Source organism: Anabrus simplex, chromosome 1, assembly GCF_040414725.1.
Source record: "Anabrus simplex isolate iqAnaSimp1 chromosome 1, ASM4041472v1, whole genome shotgun sequence".
Classification (NCBI taxonomy): Eukaryota; Metazoa; Arthropoda; class Insecta; order Orthoptera; family Tettigoniidae; genus Anabrus; species Anabrus simplex.
Genome location: NC_090265.1, coordinates 879,091,630 through 879,113,704, shown reverse-complemented (window position 1 = coordinate 879,113,704; position 22,075 = coordinate 879,091,630). Strand labels below are relative to the sequence as shown.

The following is a 22,075-nucleotide window of genomic DNA, read 5'->3' as shown; positions in this document are numbered from 1 at the left end:
AACAAAAACGTGCAAAATAAAGAACTGAAACGAGAAAAGTGAATGATGAAGGAATACAAGAAATTAAACGAAATGACTCTTTTTTTCTAATAAGCCAGTCTAAGAAACCCTCAAAATCCTGCGGCCGTTACAATAGTGACAGCCTACCGCCAACTAGTTGTTTACATTTTAACTGTAGAGTGTAAACGGACAAAAGAACAGACGTTTGAAATGTCTCCCTCTAACTTGACGGCACAATTCACATAGACACAACATTGATTCACCTATTCTTTGGAAAATTCCCAGCGCTTCTCGGATACTTTGACGATCTATGCGACTACAACACAGGAAAGGTAGAAGAGAGGTCTCACAGACAGCGCCTCAGCAAAAAAAAAAAAAAAAAAGTGGTTCGTTAACACTCGAGCGTCTTGTAGGTAGGCAGCCGAAACTAATCATTACAAATCTATGGTTCCTATGTACACAATACTTGCGTTTGTATCCACTAACACTCCTTTAAGTTACGAAACAAAGTTTTTACGCACTCTGTAGTAGCTCTATGTTAGAACTCTGTTCAGCCCGGAGGCTGGTTGGATCCGCAAGTAGCACCACAAAGGGTTATGCAGTTATAGGAAAGTCGCAAAAAACAGATGGTAGCACCATAATCGGGCGTGAGGAGGGAGGTCGTTTGCCGTTGCTTTCCTCACTGGGCCAGATAATGTTACTGTAGCACGACAGGCCCTACCAGTAGCACCTTTCGTAACATTCCAATGCTCTAGTCGTGCTCAGGATGTCTTTACTAACCAGCTTCCGTATTGCCACAACTACATTTTGCTGTGGCCCTTCAGGAATTATCCATAGACGGTATTTTAGAAATGTATGACAAGAACTTGGATAATTACGAGCCAAAGTACTGGAAAAGAGCCGTGGCTGGGGTTTAGGAGTTGGCTTAGTTGTATCTCAGCCGCTTGATACAATTCATTCCCGGCTCTGGAACTGTAGCTTCTAAGCCTCTATGGACTAAAATTTCGCTCTGGACCATTCTGTAAGTCCAGAAGATATGATCCTAAGTTCACCAGCTCATCCCAGCTGAGGTAGCAGATATTTGAAGGGCGGTTAAAAATCTTGGCACTCTGTGTCACCCAACAAAATTAAATTAACTCGGCCGCAGAGCTATCCATAAGAATATTTTTCACTTTGCACTGCTAGCCAGCAGCACAATCGAAATGTCAGAATTGGTGGGCAGCCCACTTTCAGATGGTCTGAAATTCGTAACTAAAGCATTATTATTATTATTATTATTATTATTATTATTATTATTATTATTATTATTATTATTATTATTGGTGGTAGTGGTGGTGTAGATAATGTTATTTGCTTTATGTCCTAACTACTTCCATGGTTTTCGGAGACGCCGAGGTGCCGGAATTTAGCCCCGCAGAAGTTATTTCACGTGCCAGAAAATCTACCGACATGAGGCTGACGTATTTGAACACCTTCAAATACCACCGGACTGAGCCAGGATCGAACCTGCCAAGTTGGGGTCAGAAGGCCAGCGCCTCAACCGTCTGAGCCACTCAGCGTGGCATTATTATTATTATTATTATTATTATTATTATTATTATTATTATTATTATTATTATTATTATTGATAGGTCGTGTGAGACGAAAGGAGGATGTTGGGTTACCAATGAGAGTGAGGTACTCTTCTATGGAGGGTAAGGGAAGGATGCTTGCCTTTTCAGTAAATCTCTTATTTATTACGGTTTATAGCGAATGGAATCAAATTACTCTTGTATTTGCTCATTATGACAACCTTAAAACATTAAGAATTTAAAATATAATAAAGTACTAAATTAGAACATACTTCATCGTTCATATAAAAAACAGTATGCTTTGCATTTTTAAATAGACTCCATCTATGTATTTTACATGCGTAAAATGCCTTTCAATTTGTAGTCCTGCTTGCCCGCATCTTCATTTCCAATCACGAAATACTACAATATACCGTATGCTTAGCTGACTACTTCAGATGGTAGAATAGGGCAATTATGAACTCAAATGGGTGGGTTCCATCCTGACTCAATCCGGTGGTATTTGAAGGTACTCGAATCCGCCGCCCCGTGTCGGTAGGTTTGCCGGAACGTAAAATAACTCCTGTGGGAGAAAATCAAACACCTGGGCGTCTCCAAAAATTGTGTAATTAGTTAAATAGGAGGAAAAAATTATTATGATTATGATTATTATTATTATTATTATTATTATTATTATTATTATTATTATTATTATTACAACACGTTGCTGAAAATTTTCTAGAAATATCTTTAGATAACTGATGGATGCATAAGAAGTGGAAATTATATGAAATAATATCAGATACAAATTTCCATGTAATTACAAATTTGAAATCTTCTATCACAACTGGAAATCTGAAAATTCTTCTATAGAACTGCCTGTTTTCTGGAGATCACGCCAAGATCAAAAGAACCAGTTATTCCAAGCTTTACTAATGACTGTAAGATAATACTGACTTCCCAAAGATAGCCATGGGATCGCAACTATACGGAAACGGATGGAAGCTAATTATCTTCACTTTGCAGAACTTTAAAAGAAAAGACGTGTCAAAGGAAATCCTCGACGATAGTTTCGAATTGTTAAGTTTGAAAGATTTTTGCAAAGGAGGTCCTCTCGTTAATGAACTTTCCTTTGAGGTTCGTGAGCCAGAGAAAGCCTACTGCTTCCTATCAGAGCAGAACTCAGGAGTGACAGACCATAATTCACACCGTACAAATGTCAAGACGTGAACTTTCATTTCAGGTGTATGTCATGCAGAGCAGAACTATCGTATAGTGTGTGTGCCCTAATGACGAACAATTCCAAATTAAATATATATGCTTAATAATTTCAAATCAAGTCTACGAGACGGTTTTTAACACCCGTTCCATCATAAACTACTAGAAATGTGAAGTTGAACAGCTTACGGTGTGTCTAGACTGAAGATTCTTAAGAGATGAATGCATCATGAGGTTGAGTAACTCATATGGCCTTCCGAACCCAGGTTAAAACAGGTTCGATCCCTGTTCAACCTATGACACTACTAATATTACTACTACCAACATAAACAAACAAAATGGACAAGAATAACGTTACAAATTAATTCCTAACTCATAAATTTGAGTCTCTTCGAGTCCTGCTCCTTGGCTGCAGTCATCGTCGCGGCCTTTGGTTACGAGTGTCCCGGTTTCGATTTCCCTCCGTGTCAAGGAGTTTAGACACGTCTGGTTAATTTCTCTGGCTCTGTTACTATTTGTTTGTCTCAATACGTCAATACACAACTTACCACATTATTCTCTTTAAGTTTTGTTCTTCTTCCGGGATATAATGTCGTGTAAGTATTGTAAATAGGTCGACACATAAACTGCTGTGCAATAGCCCTTGTCAAGATTAAAATGATTTTCTGATTTAACTCATGTTAATTGAATTAACATACCTGCCTCGATGGATCAGTGCTAGTGTGTTCAGATCATGTTCGCAGGTTCGATTTTTGAAACTCTAGATGGCACCACATATTACAGAAGTTAACAGGGACCACCTGGGGTGCCAATGTAACAGTCCTTAGATCTACAGCTCTGGCTCTTTCGTACTCAGTTGTAGAATACTACATAGCTAAACAGTGATCACACTAAAATAATTGACACGCAGCTCAATCAAGCAATACGTCTCATTACAGAATGTATTCGATGTACTAACACGCACTGGCTATCGGTTCTAAGTAACATTCCACCCCCATCACTAAGATGATCACAAGTCATTGCTGAACACATGGAAGAAAATTGAAAACAACCCGCTGTTGTCAACACAGTATTATTACCGCAGCGATTAAAGTCCAAACAACCATTGTCGCGAACAACAATCAATCTGCATGACGATCACTTGAAAACACTGCATGCATGGAACAATCAATGGCAGAGCCAAAACTCCCTGACACATCATTACTTAATTAAAACTCCTTGGGAGCAGCCTGCAGGCTTTCATTCACCTCGACGACAGTGGTGTGTACTGAATAGGATAAGGACTGGCCAGGGAAGATGTGCAGCAATACTGAACAAGTGGGGATGGAAGTCCTCTCCTCATTGCAACTGCGGTGAAGAGCAGCAAACCATGCATCATATAGTGCTCGAATATCCCCCCCCCCCCCCCGAGCGTTTAGAGGCTCAATGAAGGATCTTCACAACCTAACACAAGACGCCGTTGAGTGGATTAACCATCTTGGTATAGTATTGTGAATATTTTTTTTTGAACTGAGAGTGTTGGTATATGCACATTTTTGTACATATTTTGTAAATAGCTTATATTCCCCCTTTCATCATACGATAAATAATCACTCCAGAAGGTCTGCGCCTCGGTAGCTGAGGATATACAATTCTTCCTCTTCCCGTTTTTTTCCCCCAGTTACCTCGTGTTAGCACTTTGTTGAGATGTAACCCATTTTTACGGTCGAATGCCTTTCCTGGTGCCAAAGGGAGGAATGTATTCGCTATAGCGTTTTCCTGTATTGTGATGTGCTGCGTGTGAGTGAAAGGTGTGTATTAATACAAATACCCAGCCCCCGAGCTAGTGGAATTAGCCAGTCAAAGTTAAAATCCCCGACCCAGCCTAGAATCGAAGCCGGGACCCTCTGAACCGAAAGCCAGTACGCTTGATCATTCAGCCAAGGAGCCGGACAAACCATACGATTATTATTATTATTATTATTATTATTATTATTATTATTATTATTATTATTATTATTATTATTATTATTATTATTATTATATAACGCAGAGCCGTATCTTGTCCTAGATGATGGTTCACCAAAGGACTGAGGTGGATTTACTTGCCGAGGCCCAATGTTGTCTAACTTCAGACAGTTCACAGAATCTAGCATTTCGATAGGCTACGCCGTTGCCCTACTAAAGAAAGAAAGAAAGAAAGAAAGAAAGAAAGAAAGAAAGAATAACCGGATTCTCCTAAAATTCTTACATTCATTTCACACTATATTTTCATTTAACACACAGAAAGTAGATAATAATTACTGAATCCTTCACACTTCTCACCTTATTTTCGTATGTGGTTTCATCGTCCTAATTTATTTCCACTTGCTGTTTTATGGAACATGTTATTGCAGATGGAACTGACCATGAACGTTTCCTCGTTTCGTTCATCAAATGGAAAGTTAACTCTGCGAGTCAGTTGATGTGTGTCGGAGGAGCAACAAGAGTAATTGGGTCGTGAAGTGCATTACTGTCGCCGGAGGAGGCTAATCGTGGGCGGAGAACGTAGACCTAAACTGCTTCTGGTGCTGGTTTGTCTTCATACTGTTGAAGTTTAAATGAAATCTCGTCTGTTTTTTATGCACAAATAGTACCTCGCATCATCGGGGCTGCTTGGCTGTCTAAATGATGTGTGTTGTTGTTGTTTGAGTCATCAGTCCATAGACTGGTTTGATTCAGCTCTCCATCCCACCCTATCCTGTGCTAACCTTTTCATTTCTACGTAACTATTGCATCCTACATCTGCTCTAATCTGCTTGTCATATTCATACCTTGGTCTACCCCTACCGTTCTTACCACCTACACTCCCTTCAAAAACCAACTGAAGAAGTCCTGGATGTCTTAAGATGTGTCCTATCATTCTATCTCTTCTTCTCGTCAAATTTAGTCAAATTGATCTCCTCTCCCAAGTTCGATTCAGTATCTCTTCATTCGTGATTCGATGTGTCCATCTCACCTTCAACATTCTTCTGTAACACCACATTTCAAAAGCTTCTGTTCTCTTTCTTTCTGAGCTAGTTATCGTCAATGTTTCACTTCCATACAATGCCACGCTCCACACGAAAGTCTTCAAAAACATCTTTCTAATTCCTATATCAATGTTTGAAGTAAGCAAATTTCTTTTCTTAAGAAAGCTCTTCCTTGCTTGTGGTAGTCTGCATTTTATGACCTCCTTACTTCTGCCATCGTTAGTTATTTTACTACCCAAGTAACAATATTCATCTACTTCCTTTAAGACTTCATTTCCTAATCTAATATTTCCTGCATCACCTGCCTTCGTTAAACTGCACTCCATTACTTTTGTTTTGGACTTACTTATTTTCATCTTGTACTCCTTACCCAAAACTTCGTCCATACCATTCAGCAGCTTCTCAAAATCTTCTGCAGTCTCAGATAAAATAACAATATCATCGGAAAATCTCAAGGTTTTCATTTCCTCTCCTTGGATTGTGATTCCCTTCCAAATTCCTCTTTGATTTTCTTTACTGCCTGTTCTATGTAAACATTGATAAGGAGGGGAGACAAACTGCATCTTGCCTTACTCCTTTCTGGATTGCTGCATCTTTTTCAAAGCCCTCGATTCTTATCATTGCAGACTGACTTTTATACAGATTGTAGATAATTTTTCGTTCTAAGTGTCTGATCCCAATCATCTTCAGGATCTTAAATACCTTGGTCCAATAAAGATTTATAATTAACACAAAGTCGAGCTAAAGGGAAATTAAATATAATGCAAAGTTACAGGAGTTAATAGGTTACAAATTCTGCAGAAATACCGCATTGTCTGAAAAGTTGTAGTTAAAGTTCCAATAAACTAAATCATTAGAATAAAAGTCCATTTCATCTACATTTTTACATTTAAAATATCTTACAGAAAGCTGTTATCTGAAAGCTCATGAAGGTCTTCTAAATGCACCTCTCATCACGTGAGCTATGTACAGTGTATTCAAATGCTTGCAAGTGACCATGATATCAGCCGAGACTACTAATGCAGTCGCAGCCGATTATGTCACACACACACACACACACACACACACACACATCGCGCGGAAGCCACTTCATCTCAATTAACCGGATGCTTCACTACAGGGAATTTTCTGAAAGTTGTATTGTATTTAGGAGAGTGGGTGCTAACATAATATTATAGTTGAATAGTGCACATGCACAGTACAGTATAATGTTATCAGTGTAATTACATATTCATATTTATGCCATCCAAAATGAAAGGGAAAACTGTGCATGAAATGAATGCATACAGTAGATAATTACTTGTCATGATTTACAAAACCTCTGTCTGTCGAGATTTTTTAGGCGTAACGTCTTCATACTCTGCCTCTGAATGAAGTCCGCACAGTTGTCTAACTTTGCCATTGGACCTCTTCCATTACCTTCCTGCATGAAGTTCAGCCGAAGTTGATCAATACATTTCTTCACCGCTCGAGTGAACACACGTATGGATGGGATGTCATAGGTAATCGTCGCTTTCCAGTGCTTCTGTTCCATTCTTTTTCGCTATCTGTTCTATAAATTCGTTGTCGAGATGTCCATTGTCGTCGTCACAGCAAGGCAGTCGACATCAATGCACGAAAACTCTTCACTGTTTATTACGCGTTGTAGTTTCTCTGGGATTTCACTAGCTTCTGTATTGGAAAATTCACAATTGGGTTCCTTGAAACCGCAATGAGCAAAGCAGTTCTGAATCGTGCAAGTAATCTTCCACTGGCTATCAGTGACAAACTGTATCACATGTAGTACAGTCACTTTTAAACTGACCTCTGTTGCCGTTGAAGTAACTGTCAACGAGTTTGTTCTCGACCAATATGTTTCGGTAGTGAACTTTCAAATTCTTTGATGCCCGTACCAAGTGGATGAATTAGAGTAGTAGTGTTGGGAAGTAGAAACTTTATTTTTTTGCTATTCGTTTAACGTCGCACCAATACAGACATGTCTTACGGCGACGATGGGATAGGAAAGGCCAAGGAAATTAGAAACTAAACATGAATGTTCTTCAGTCTCACAGCAATATTTTAATCCTGGACTGAGTGCTGGAACGATTCTCACTGAGCATCGAGAGATGAATAGCGAACCCAGTCACGAAAGCAAAGCAGTACTGCTGAGGATATCTCCACGCTCACCATGTAACTCTAATAATCTGCAGGCCACCGGATTGGTCATCAGCCGTTATGGCAGCCAAAGGCCCTTAATGGGCTGTAACTGCCACATATTTCTTTATAATTTGAGCAATAATATCATGTTAGTATTCTGACTATATACAGCCATGCAAAATTACCTTTTTGAACTGATTTCCTCGTCAAAATTTAAAAAGTTCAAAATTCTGTATCTCCTGAAGATCCCATTGGAAGTTCATTTCGTATACCCTATAACACCACACTCAACGGATGGATTCTCCTCTTTGTTTATTTCCTTGATGTTAACAGAAACTGGTTGTAAAATAGATCTCAACCCCTCTTTAGATTAGGAAATATGCGTTAGTATTGTTAACTTGCTTCATATTACACACATATTTAGAGCGATTTTTTATTATTACCTAATAATTTAGTCTTTAATTTAAATACAAATTTATATATATATTTGTACCTGTAAACGCTTTGCAAGGCCTTAATCCCTTAATGAGCAAGCGAGTTGTCCGTGCAGTTAGGAGCGCACAGCTTTGAACTTGCATTCGGGTGAAAGTGGGTTCAAACCCTACTGTTGGCAGCCCTGAAGACGGTTTTCCGTGGTTTCCCACTTTAACACCAGGCAAATGCTGGGTTTGTACCTTAAGGCTACGGCCGCTTCCTTCCACTACAAGCAGTTTCCTGACACATCATCACCATAAGACGTATTTGTGTCGCTGCGACGTAAAGCAACTTGTCAAAAAAATCCCTTAATGAAAATGATTTATTAGGAAACTTAATTTCTAATACTCAGTTTTGACTAGCAATACTTTGAGAAATTTATGGAACTGGAAAATTTTTAAAATAGGATTACTCCTTAAAGATTTCGAATTATTTTCAGTATTACTTCCTACTCGTATAGTGTGTTCGGTAAGGTTCTGTAATAATATGCGGGTAAATAGAGGAATAAATCATCTTATTATTGTTGTGTTATATAATCTTACAGATATTATCTAAGGACACTACTGAAAATTTTATATTAGCATCTGTATCACCTCAATATGTGTTAGTAAATACTTACTCCAGGTACTTTTAGTATGTTGTTGAATTTGAGACTACTTTGAAAGTTACAGGTAAATAGATAATCCACGCACTCGTTGATATTACTTTGGTAGACCTACTGGAGGTTACACTCCATCATCAATCCTAACACACTCTGCAGCTGCACAAGGATAGTACTTCGTAGTTTTGATCACACTACGTTACCGATAATATTATTTCCGTTATTTTAGGGGACATCAATGCTGATAATTCTATCGCTACGTATCATAAGAATAGAACCCCATTGGACTCTTAAACACAGATAGCCCTATAACGTTGTAGTAATGGTATTAAAATAAAGGATCGTCATGACTAAAAATAAATGACTGTGAAATAAACTCAACTGATGATGGGATCAAGCCTAGCACCACCGAGCTCGATAGCTGCAGTCGCTTAAGTACGGCCAGTATCCAGTAATCGGGAGATAGTGGGTTCGAACCCCACTGTCGGCAGCCCTGAAGATGGTTTTCCGTGGTTTCCCATTTTCACACCAGGCAAATGCCGGGGCTGTACCCTAATTAAGGCCACGGCCGCTTCCTTCCCATTCCTAGGCCTTTCCTATCCCATCGTCGCCATAAGACATGTCTGTGTCGGTGCGACGTAAAGCAAATAGCAAAAAAAAAAAAAGCCTAGCACCTCTGAACAGTGCAGTTTCCCGAGACTGAAACGTCTTTCACCTGACCGTAAGTATTTTGGCGAAAACTGTTAAAAATATAAAACCAGAATGAAATTACTGAAATAGATTCAAATCCTTTCTTTGAAGCGTTATTTTATACTTCATCACCGATGTCTTAAAATAAATGGCCCTAGTTAAGATGCTCTGTAGACCCTCGGCAGTAGATAATGTGGTACATTCGGAGTGCAGACAATATAATTCAGGTATCTCTAATATGAAGTGATTGTTTCTCTGTTTCAGGTGAGGCTCCTTTCCAGACCCAGAAAGAAGACCTGATCGCCGAGCTAAAGATGGCACGTGATGTTCCTGGGATCAAGAAACTGAAAGTGGAACGAGCAAAGGTGGAAGAGAAACAGGAGAAGGAGTTATTGTCTGAGATAAGCCGCTCACTCACCGCCAACAGTTTCGTCGAGAAGGTAAGTGTTCATGTGTGTAAATCGATACACTGGCCTAATAATATGGCCCCGGGTTCGATTCCCGGCCAGGTCAGGGATTTTTACCTGGACCTGTGGGCTGGTTCGAGGTCCACTCAGCCTACGTGATTAGTATTGAGAAGTTATCTGACTCTAAGATAGCGGCCCTGGTCTCGAAAGCCAAGAATAACGGCCGAGAAGATTCGTCGTGCTGACCACACGGCACCTCGTAATCTGCATGCCTTCGGGCTGAGCAGCGGTTGCTTGGTAGGGCAAGGCCCTTCAAGGGCTGTAGTTCCATGGGGTTTGTTTGTTGTTTGTTCTAATAATATGCGTACCGGGCGAGCCGATAAGAACGTCTATCTCATATCTCCTTTGTGTTAGCACAAAGAAGAGTTCAACTGAACGAATGGAGGTTGAAGTGCAGGATACGTTTTATATGATTTTCTAAGAAAAGGTATTACCCAAATATTTTCTCGAAAGTTCCAAATTTAATTCAAATTCACTTTGTAGAGTTATTTGATACTTTGGTCATGTTTGGATATTTTTATTAGTTACTTCTCTGTGAAATAATTAAACCGATTTGAACCTCCTAGATATCTGGTAAATATGTCGAAATTGTGTACTCTATATTAATTTGAAATAAATCGTAGGCCAGGGCTGACGGAACGAACTCGCACGAAACCTTTAAAGAGTTCAATGGAAAACCTTCAATCTTTTTCTAACTTGGTAGGTGAAATATCAGCGTTTGCAAACATTCTTCTCTCTTGCCTAGCAGTTAGTCACAATGTTAAAGTAGACATTTTATATGTCATCAGGAGTAAAAGGTCCATGTATGCGAACAGCATTAACATGCTGACGTGGACGGTCTAAGTAATGGAATCAATATATTCCTATCAGTTATATTATTAAATGCTCAACTAGGCTGTCACTTTTATCCTGATAAAGATGTAAAATGAAACATACTATACGGAGAAGTAATGTATCGGGTGTAAAGGCATATTTCTTGACACAAATGTGCTCGGTTGAGCCCCTGCACTGTAAATTGATACTCTGATCATGTTCGGACATAGTAATAGTTATTTCTCTATAAAATAAACTTACACACCAGCACAACTCAAACGAATTAGCACGTTATCGATAATGATGTAGAATTTATCTAGAAAGAAAATCTGAAGCTCGAGTTGTATTTCATCTGACTATTTAGCGAATAACTAAACTAAATAAGTAACGATAATAAATGTTAATAAATATGAAACACGTCAAATATATAGACACTCATAACATATACAGAGAATAAAACTTTCAGCACCACAATATACTGTTCCATGTTTGCATTTAAGTCGCACTCGTTCGGCCGCAGTCTACAAATATGTCAGCTGTTGGCTTCATCAGAATGACAGAATTACGTAAATGTATTAATGAAGACAACTGAGGCTAGATTTAGAACAAAAAAAAAAACAATAAGGCTCAATAAAGTTGTTCTGTAAATAAACTTTAATTCCTAATCACCACCCAAAGCTTCATTTTAAGGTCCATAGTTCCACTCGTTACTTACTAGCCGCCTCGGTACTTACATAAAATGCTGTCAAGATACTTGCAGAACTGCAGCTGATTAACGTTAGTTATCCGGGGGATGGTTGAAATCTGTGTGTGTTCTTGCCATGTTTACAAACGAAATTGCATATTTAACTATACCATTACCAGTATGAATGATACAGAGATGCATTTAGACTGAGTATATTATTAAATGCGATTAACTCTTTACATGAAAAAGACGACTTGAAAATTTGGCAGTCATACACTTAGGCTAATAATTTGGAGAGCATTAATCCAGCTCCAATTTGGCATCACTATATCCAGAATAATACAACTATGCCAACTTCATTAGCATGTCATATATACTGCTACCAACACACCTCCCGTTTCTTAACTCAATTAGGCTGAAATAAAGTGCCAATGCATTCGGTTTCATAGATGGCAATACATGCTACTGCAAAAGTAAATGCTCTAAAATAATCATCATCATTCACCACTGATCTGCACATAGGGTCGCCACTCAGGTTTCAGTCTTTCTATCAGTTATTTACCTAGCAATTCATGAAATTATTTCAAAGAAGTGGAAATTTCTCGATCATCTCGCTTGATAAGATATCCCAAGCCCCTAATTTATCTTTACATAAACGAATATTTACCCCAGTTTATCGAACAATGTCTTCATATGATCTTTTTTTATTTTTAAAACTCCATTCAAGCTGATTCATATATAATTCCACGCCATCTCTCCTCTGAAAACTCCGAACACATCGCTTAGTCGAGCAGCTAGTGGTCTTACTCTCAAGTCTTCGCACATTGGGAAGTGTACACCATAGACTCGCTAACGACAAAATCTTTCTCAGGAGAGAGAGAGAAAATTTAATCTTCTTCAGCTGACATCCTTTGCCATGGTAAGTTTGTATGTAACGATAATGTACCATCGGTAATATATGGAACATAATACTACTATGGCACTTGACCTGAGTTTAAGTATAGTTCTGAATCAGATAGAAGCTGTCGAACGTCCGAGAGACGTGACTGCTATTATCTAGGGACGATAAAGGCTGTAATCGGATCAGATTAGTGTTTATCTTGATCCAACACAATGAAGACAGTTTACATACTGATGACGAGGATATGCTGCTTCGAAGTTGTTATTCTGTAGATTATGCCTGATGATTATCGTGCAATGGACCTCGTAAGGAAAACAAGACGATGTTGGTTGTTCAAATAACATTAAAATTAAAGATTTCCATGCGTGACTTTAAATTCGTATGTGTGAATTATGACTTTGAGACTCTTACGAATTTGAACGAGCAATGAAACCACTCAAAACTCACTTCTCTACGATCATTTTTTTTGCTAGTTGTTTTACGTCGCACAGACACAGAGAGGTATTATGGCGACGATGGGACAGGAAAGGGCTAGGAGTGGGAAGGAAGCGGCCGTGGCCTTAATTAAGGTACAGCCCCAGCATTTGCCTGGTGTGAAAATGGGAAACCACGGAAAACCATTTTCAGGGCTGCCGACAGTGGGGTTCGAACCTACTATCTCCCGAATACTGGATACTGGATTCCCGTGGTTTCCCATTTTCACACCAGGCAAATGCTGGGGCTGTACCTTAATTAAGGCCACGGCCGCTTCCTTCCCACTCCTAGCCCTTTCCTGTTCCATCGTCGCTATAAGACCTGCCTGTGTCGGTGCGACGTAAAGCAACTAGCAAAAAAAACCTCACTTCGGGCCTCCGTAGTTATCACGGACGTTCATGTTGAAACGCTCTCCCAACCCTAATGGTTATATGGTTCGCGAAACCTGCGAATTCGTTCAGGATTCTTTTCTTTCTTTTACCAAAACTTTAATTTTAGGCAGAGCTTAACCTCTCCCTTTTTCTTGTTAAAAAGAAATCATGATCTTGTTATGTAGTCCATGAACAACGCTGTAGTTGTATAACTCAGAGATGTTAAAATAAAAAAATAAACACCACCACCATCCTCAAGAGCAGCGCAAAATAATATACTTAAAAGTAACTACTTTTTAACACTGAAAGTACTTTCATTTTGCGTCTATAAACAAACCCTATACGCACGCGTACATCTTGACAAATGTCTGTAGATATAGTGATGAGTGAACTTTCGTGGATCATTCTTGCCTATACTAGTTTTCATTTTCCCTCCACAGATTCCTGACAAAGACGCAACAGGGAATCCTATCCCGGAATGGAAGCGCCAAATGTTGGCTAAGAAGGCTGCTGAGAGGGCTCGCAAGGAGTTGGAGCAGCAGATGATCCGAGAGGCGGAGGAGAAGAGGTTGCAGAGTATTCCTGCCTGGAAGAGACAGCTACTGGCCAAGAAAGAAGATGAAACCAAGAAGTATGTAAACAATCATAAAAACTATTTTTAATGTAACATTCAAACATTGGTACAATGTAAAAAATGTAAAACATTTGTCTCAGTTGAATGGTCTGTGCTAAGTGAGAATGTGATATATCTTATATTTTTTAAATTAAAGCCAGTTGAATGTGCTATATTTCTTTACTCTTTTATATGCAAACTATTGAAGTTTTTGTAATCTATCGACAAGTATTATCGTATCTCCTTCCAGTATTAACCTATTATAACTAACAATAATATCACTGGCGTAAGATCCTACGTAGTTCGCTACTAGTGCTGTTTGAATGGATTTTGTATCAGTTTATTAAATGCCTGTTCTTTTCTTTAATTTTGAAGTGATTTTCAGGAAATTGTTAACATTTCCCTCCAAGTTTAATATATTTAACCTTTACTGGACCCAGGTTGTGAATCAGTTTTATTAATTACAAACTTGTAAGCAAGTGCCCTGCATAGATATCAGAAACTCATATACAGAAACGTGCTCTTTCGGATATGTTAACCTAAGGTGGAAAGGTACAGCGTACTGCCGTGACACATCGCGTCATGATCGATTGACTTGTGATGTATCTTACTTACCTGGCCATCAATCACTCGCCAGTGATTCACATGTGACTGCGTGCCTTCAATCATAGCGGAGAATGAAATATACCAACGTTTAGTGCCTCAGGAGGGCATTTTCGTTTATAGGTTTCTAATCCAAATTTATCCTACTGTAATGGGTAGTGCTTCTGAAGTCCGTTGCCTTTGTTATACTTCTCTTAAACGGACATAGTACTGGCAAACTACTTCTTCAATTTCCGATATATTTCAATTTTATAATGTCGGAATATGGCTATTAATTACAAACAAAGCCAGTGCACTGTGTAGATATGAGAAACTCTCACATAGACTTTGATGATCCATTTTATTTTGGTCCAATACTCTGAAAGTAAGCAAGCTAGTAGCAGTAACATCAAAACTTTTGTTATTATTATGATTATTATCAGCGGTATAGATGAAGCACCGGATCTTGGCAGAGGTTAAACAACACTGAGGTAGGTCAGCTGTTGGATGAGTAGACCGCGTGATATTCCCTACTGGCTCACGAACTACAAGTGGCCCTTGACCTTCCCGCAAACTCCAAGAGATGGTATTGCGGGAGGTTAGCGTTGATTCATTCGATTTTAGCGAAATGATTGGTAATGAGTAAGAAATTAAATTGAAAGTACGATGTAATTTATTTACCGCAGTCTGCAATGATAATCATATGGGGCTTTTAAAAAGAAGCAGCAATTCATAAAGGAGTGAGGCAGTGATGCAGTTTGCTCCCTCTTCTTTTCAATGTTTGCGTAGAACAGACGGTAAAGGAAATCAAAGAGGAAATTGGAAAGGGAATCACAATCCAAGGAGACGAAATCAAAACTCTGAGATTTTCCGATAATATTGTTATTTTATCTGAGTCTGCAGAAGATCTGCAGAAATTGCTGGATGGTATGGACAGTCTTGGAGGAGGAGTACAAGATTAAAATAAGTCCAGAACAAAAGTAATGGAGTTCAATCGAACGAAGTCAGGTGAAAAAGGAAATATTAGATTAGGAAAGGAAGCAGAAGAATATTGTTACCTCGGTAGCAGAATAATCAGTGACGGCAGAAGTAAGGACATAAAATGGGGACTAGCATAAGCAAGGAAGGCCTTTCTGAAGAAATTTGCTCAATTCGAACATTCATTTTGAGAACTTTCGTATGGAGCGTGGCATTCTATCAAAGGAGGAGGATAGAAGCTTGTGAAATATGGTGTTACAGAAGAATGTTGAAGGTGAGATGGGTAGATGGAATCATGAATGAAGAGATACCGAATCGAATTGTTAAGAGGAGATCAATTGATTGATTTGGCTAAATTTGATCAGAAGATATAGAATGATGGGACACATCTTAAGACACCACAACTTTTTAGTTGGTTTTTGAGGGAAGTGTAGGTGGTAAGAACGGTAGTGGTAGACCAAGAAATGAATATGACAAACATGCTAGTGAAGATGTAGGATGTAGTAGTTACGCAGAAATGAAAGGTTTAGCACAGGATAGGGTGGCATGGAGAGCTGCATCAGATCAGTCTATGGCCTGATTTACCCAAACGACTACAGTCTGAAGTACTCTTGCGAGCGGAATATGTGGTCCGTATAGGAACGGTGACTTAGTTTGGCAATGAAATGTCTCAACAGCACTACCTTCTCCAGAGTAAACCTCTTTTTCCCTCTTGTAAGTTTCTAGACACATGATTGGCAAGTCCAAGAGGTGATACTCCCACGTGGCGCGTCCCAGGTGGCGGATAGGGGGGTCCTAACCGGCTTGCCGGCGGACTTGAGGGAGATAAAATACCTCTCGCGGACCAAACACACTACCCCCTGCGGGTGGGGGACGCACATGTAGAATACATCCGCGGTATCCCCTGCTTGTCGTAAGAGGCGACTCAAAGGGGCGACCAAGGGCTGATTGAATTAGAACCATGAAACTAATTTTGAATCATACCATCACGTGGGGAACACCATAGGTTGCCTGTACTTGCGAGTAGTACCACGAAATTAGGTACGAAATAGGTTTGTGATTAGTAGCAGTAAAAGCCTGGCCTGGTGGATTCCAGCACCCGTGCGTCGTACCCATGTGAGCAACACCGCGGGTCTGGGCGTAGCCTGTGAGTTGTACCACTATATGAGCAGCACCGTGGGTCTGCGTTGCCTGTGATTAGTACCCACTATGTGAGGAACACCACGGGAATACCGGCGCCCGTGTTTAGTACACTTAGATGGGGAACCTTCTCGGTTTGCGTTGGCTATGAGTTGCGCCATTGTGTGAGACACACCATAGGTCTGCGTTACTTGTACGTATTGCAATACTTGTGAGTAGTACCATCTGTTGTGGAACACCGTGAGTCTTCGCTACTTCTGATTGGTACCCAACATGACACATACCATGGTTCTATTTTACTCGCGACATGTACCATTCTGTGGGGCCTTAGACGTGGATTTTGCACCCCATTTAGACTCCAAGCATCATTGTGCTTTATAAGTGGTTCCTTGGTCGGTAATAATATTATTTTCGATCTGTTTTGAGTCTGATCCACTGTTTTTGTTTGTTTGTTTGTTTGTTTGTTTATTTTTTGTTTTTTGTTGGGTTCATGTCCATTCATTCATTCTTCATGACATATTTTATTTTTATTTTGGTCAGTGGATGCCTTTGAAATTTTTGTTATTTCATTTCGTACCATTAGGGGCCGATGACCTTCGATGTTAGGCCCCTTAAAACAACAAGCATCATCATCATCATGATTGGCAAGTTACTTGCCTCCCCGTAAACAATGAGTGAAAGGTAACACTGACGGCTGCTGAGTAAAGGTCTAGTCTCTTAATCATAGGGCTAATCCACCTCTCCACGTTGACTCTAACCATAGAAAATTTTATTAAGAAAGGCTATTTCTGACTCGCTTTTCATTTAACACCGATAAAATGAAACATCATTCAGTGGTTCATATTTGTTTGTCTAGATTTACTTCAAGCCAGTGGGAGAGGAGCAGTAAGGGTTGTGTGGAGTCAGATGTTCGCCATTTATCTGCATTTAGGGCAGTCGCCTGGGTCGCAGATTCCTATCTGCTGTTTTCCTAGTCTTTTCTTAAATAATTGCATAGAATTTGGAAATGTATTGAACATCTCCCTTGGTAAATTATTAATATCCCTAACTCCTCTTCTTATAAACGAATATTTGCCCCAATTTGTCGTCTTGTTTTCCAAATGTTTCTTCATGTTGTTAGCTTTTCCTACTTCTAAAAACACCAGTCAAACTTATTCCTCTACTAATATCATTCCACACCACTCTCCACGAAACATACCACTCAGTCGAATAGCTCGTCTCCTTTCTACCAAGCCTTCCCAACTCAAACTTTGCGACATTTTCGTAACGCTACTCTTTTGTCGCAAATCACACAGAACAAATCGAGGTGCTTTCCTTTGGAATTTTTCCAGTTCTCGAATCAAGTTATCCTGGGTAGGATCCCATACACTGGAACCGTACTGCACTTTGGGTCTCACCGGGCGAGTTGGCCGTGCGGTTAGGGCCACGCAGCTGTTAGCTTGCATCCGGGAGATAGTGGGTTCGAATCCCACTGTTGGCAGCCCTGAAGATGGTTTTCCATGGTTTCCCATTTTCACACCAGGCAAATGCTGGGTCTGTACCTTAATTAAGGCTACGGCCGTTTCCTTCCAATTCCTAGTCCTTTCCTATCCCATCATCGCCATAAGACTTAACTGTGTCGGTGCGACGTAAAGCCACTAGCAAAAAAAACTGTAGTTGGGGGTCTTACCGGAGACTTATATGCTCTCTCCTTTACATCCCGACTAACCCCTAAATACCCTCATAACAATGTGCAGAGATGTGTACCTTTTGTTTACAATCCCATTCATGTGATTACCCCAATGAAGATCTTTTCTTATACTGACAACTAGGTACTTACAGTGATCCCCATAAGGAACTTTCATCCCAAGATTGCAGTAATTAGAACAGAGAGGACTTTTCCTGTTAGTGAAACTCTCAACCTGACGTTTAACCCCGTTTATCATTATGCCAGATCTTCTACACGTAAGTGTGTGGATATATAAACCGTAATCCTATTTTGTTTGGGAATCAGCAATCGCCAATGCACTCATTGTGCGTTTCTGCGTCCACCGAGAGGTTCGTTCCCATCTATTTTGTATTTGCTGGCTTTGTGGATTGTTCATAAAGTAGTTCGCCTTAATGGAGCAATAATTACAATTAGTCCATCTTGTTCTAGGACTCGTAAGCTTAACGTAACCGTTTATGACTCCTGAGCTTAGTAATAGGTTTTCCTTTCCATTCTATACAACAGACCAGGATTATTTCTAATTTTGAAAAATTGATCGTTTCGAAAAATATTTTGTTCGTGCTTCTTCAGGCTGGTAATTCACTTGCTTTCTTTTTTTTTAACAGAACTGGAGTGTACACACCGCGAGTGGTAGAAGACAAGCGACCCACCAAGAGCCTTACAAACAAAGATGAATGTTGGCATCAGCAGCAACAACAGCAACCCGCTGCCATGGAATCCAACCCGGCTACTTCTACGCCCAAAGAGGACAGCAGCAACAAGGAGAACAAGACTCCTGCACCCTCGCAAACAGAAGAGGAGACTGCGCAGATCATGCCATGGAGAGCACAGTTGCGAAAGACCAACAGCAAACTCAGCCTCATGGAGTAAATGAATCTCCCAGTTTTAGAAACAATCTAGTTAACTTATTTTTTTTACTCTGGTGTACTATAGCAATTCATCTGAATACGTAAGATGTGTGTAAGTATAGACTTTTGTGATAAAGTGTACATTAGATTCTGTGAAAGAGGTGTTTCAGGTGTTCTAAATGGTGGAAAGGTGTGATACAAGAGTCATTTTGTCATAAGAAGCGAAGTTGGTTATCTACAGTATATTTTTGTAATTTGATGCTCGCACTTGAAAGAATGATATATTTTGTTGTATTTAATACTGTACTATATTCTGGTGGTCTAGAAAGAGAGTTTCTTGCCAAGTGCAACATATTATTGTAAGTTCCGATATCCGAATTTCTATAAAAGTTGTAAATATTTATATGTATTTTGTAGTGAAGAAATGCTTCAGTATCTATTTTGTCTTTAGATTTTGCAAAGATGATACTAGAACGTTTCTATTCCAGTATTTTTAGAATTATGGCAATAATTGAATGTTTCATCCCCCTGCTCCATCAATAACATTTGCGTTTTTATCATAGATCAAATATTTACACATGCTAGACATATTCTCTATATTGTGCATTTCATATCGATTCGTTTTTTATGTACTCATACTTGGTCAGATTTAATTATCTTAAGTGTATACTAATGCTTGATTTGAATCCAGAAATTTAATTATACATCTTTAATTTTGAAATTAAAATGCTCCCTTATTAATGGTGAAAGGTATTCCTTAATGGTAAAAGACGTAATATCGAAGTTGAGCCGCTTAAAATCGAACATATTTACACTTCGATGGGTGATACTGCATCTAGATCCCACAACTCCTGGAATACAGGATACTGCTCATATGGATCTTCTTAGATCGAATTTCACACATAATGATCAATGGAGCACTGAAGTTTTATTAAAAAATCAATATGAATCCTCAGAGACTCTTCCTTTAGGGCTTATGATTCTAAAATCTACTAACAGTTAACCAATAATTTTCGCAGCAGTTCAATAAAATTAAACTCGTATCCTCGCCCCGAGGTGGTCAGCTCTTTTCAAGCAAACCCCTAATAGAGGTGAGTTGCGCGTACCATTTTATCCACATACCAGGCCTCCTTGCAATACCGGAAATCTAACCCGGACCTCAGAGAACTGCAGCTAATAGTGATAATAGTTAGGCTGCGAAAGCGAAACAGTAAAAAGTAAATATACTTGTAGTACTGATTTAAGTATCTCCTCGTCCATAAGTCATTAGGTTGTCATTAAAACTATAATTTTTTGTACCAGAAAACAAATGGAATTGTAATCTTAGAGAATTTTAGGAAGTAATATTTAAGAGTACATAATATAATCTTGGAACTCGGTGAAGATATATATACGTTGGATAAATTAAGCTAAGTATTTAATATTTTCAACTATTACGTCGTGTAGTGTATCTTAAATATTTTAGGCCTATGTGTCATGCAAACGTTTAGAACTCATTTGAAATGACACGGCATGGCCTGGAAACAAACTTAAGATTTGATTGAATTAACCGAATTCCATTATCGTGTCGCGCTATCATTTTTCTGGCAATTGTAGTCTTATACATTCCTTAACATAGGTAGATATATATTAAATTTTCTAGCAATAATGTAGTTATTGCTGCTCCTGCTTCATTCAATACAGAAAGTTCCGTCTCCTCACCAAAATAATATTTTACATTTCCAAGAAACGAATTAACGATATATCTATTAATATATAGTTATTAGTCATTTGCAAACAAGTTGTTTAATTTAATTTAATTTAATTTAATTTAATTAAAATTTTCCTCATTTTCAGAATCTATAAACGAAGTTCAAGGAATTCATCAACACTGCACTAAACAGTCTGAAATAGTGGAGAACAGATGTTAATCACACTTCTAATATGAGTCACCTTGGAATAATATGTTCTGATTCTGGCTTCTTTTGGTAATGCTCTTGGTTGGACACAAAAAAAATGTCATCCTCCAGTGTAAAATATACTAATTAGTTGAAAATACTTTATTCTCTTATGCATTGTCAAATTCAACTTTAGCCTGCGGCATTGTGTTTGCGAAGAAACACTTCAGTACCGCAGGGAAATAGTTGTAATCCCCGAGGAAATACACGTCTACAAAGACATGCGGATTTTCAATTGTTCAATGCGTTGAATCATTTTCATAGAAATATTCTTGACTTTCTTCTGCAATAATTAACGTATTGCTTCTTATGTTTCATACAGCATATCCGTTGGAACTTCTGTCTCATAAAAATAAATATTTTCCGTTTCTCACGAAACGAATTACGATACCTATACTAATAATTATTAATCATTTAAAAACTCTTACACCTAACGTCACGAAAGTGTAGATGATGACATGCTTCACTTCATTTACATTGAGAATAAGTATTTAAAAGAAAAATATAAAATGTGTAAGAGAATAAAAGATTGCAGATAAGTGGATCAAAGTGAGATCGGTCCGTCAATGATAATGATCTACTTTGGTCCCCTGGTACTTACATAACGTTACACTTGGTGAGGTTATCTGGATCTAACGTAAATGCATTGGCCTCCCATCTAGAAGGGTCAGAGTTCCTTTTCAGTATCAACAGAGGTTTCTTTCAAGAAATATCCTTACTCTAGATAAGGCTGGTTGGAACGTGCAGTTAAGCGATATCACCTTCTCGGTTGAACAATCTGGCTAGAAGGGAGACATAAATTATACAATAAATTAGGGTGGAGTAACTGAAACACTATGAGCTCGTGTCCACTTTTTTATTCTTCACCTCATGGCCGTAGGACACTTGGGATTCCCGTT

At 38.9% G+C, this 22,075-nt stretch overlaps 1 protein-coding gene across 2 annotated transcripts in view; it reads left to right on the top strand.

The window, feature by feature from the left end:
* Positions 1-21,780, top strand: part of f (forked) — a 241,483-nt gene extending 219,703 nt beyond the window's left edge. For both annotated transcript variants that reach the window (XM_068225272.1, XM_068225271.1), the window contains exons 10-12: positions 9,924-10,099; positions 13,811-14,001; positions 18,997-21,780. In XM_068225272.1, coding sequence (XP_068081373.1) covers positions 9,924-10,099; positions 13,811-14,001; positions 18,997-19,261 — 632 coding nt within the window. In that variant the 3' untranslated portion in view covers positions 19,262-21,780. The remainder of the gene's footprint in view (positions 1-9,923; positions 10,100-13,810; positions 14,002-18,996) is intronic.
* Positions 21,781-22,075: the final 295 nt, after the last annotated feature.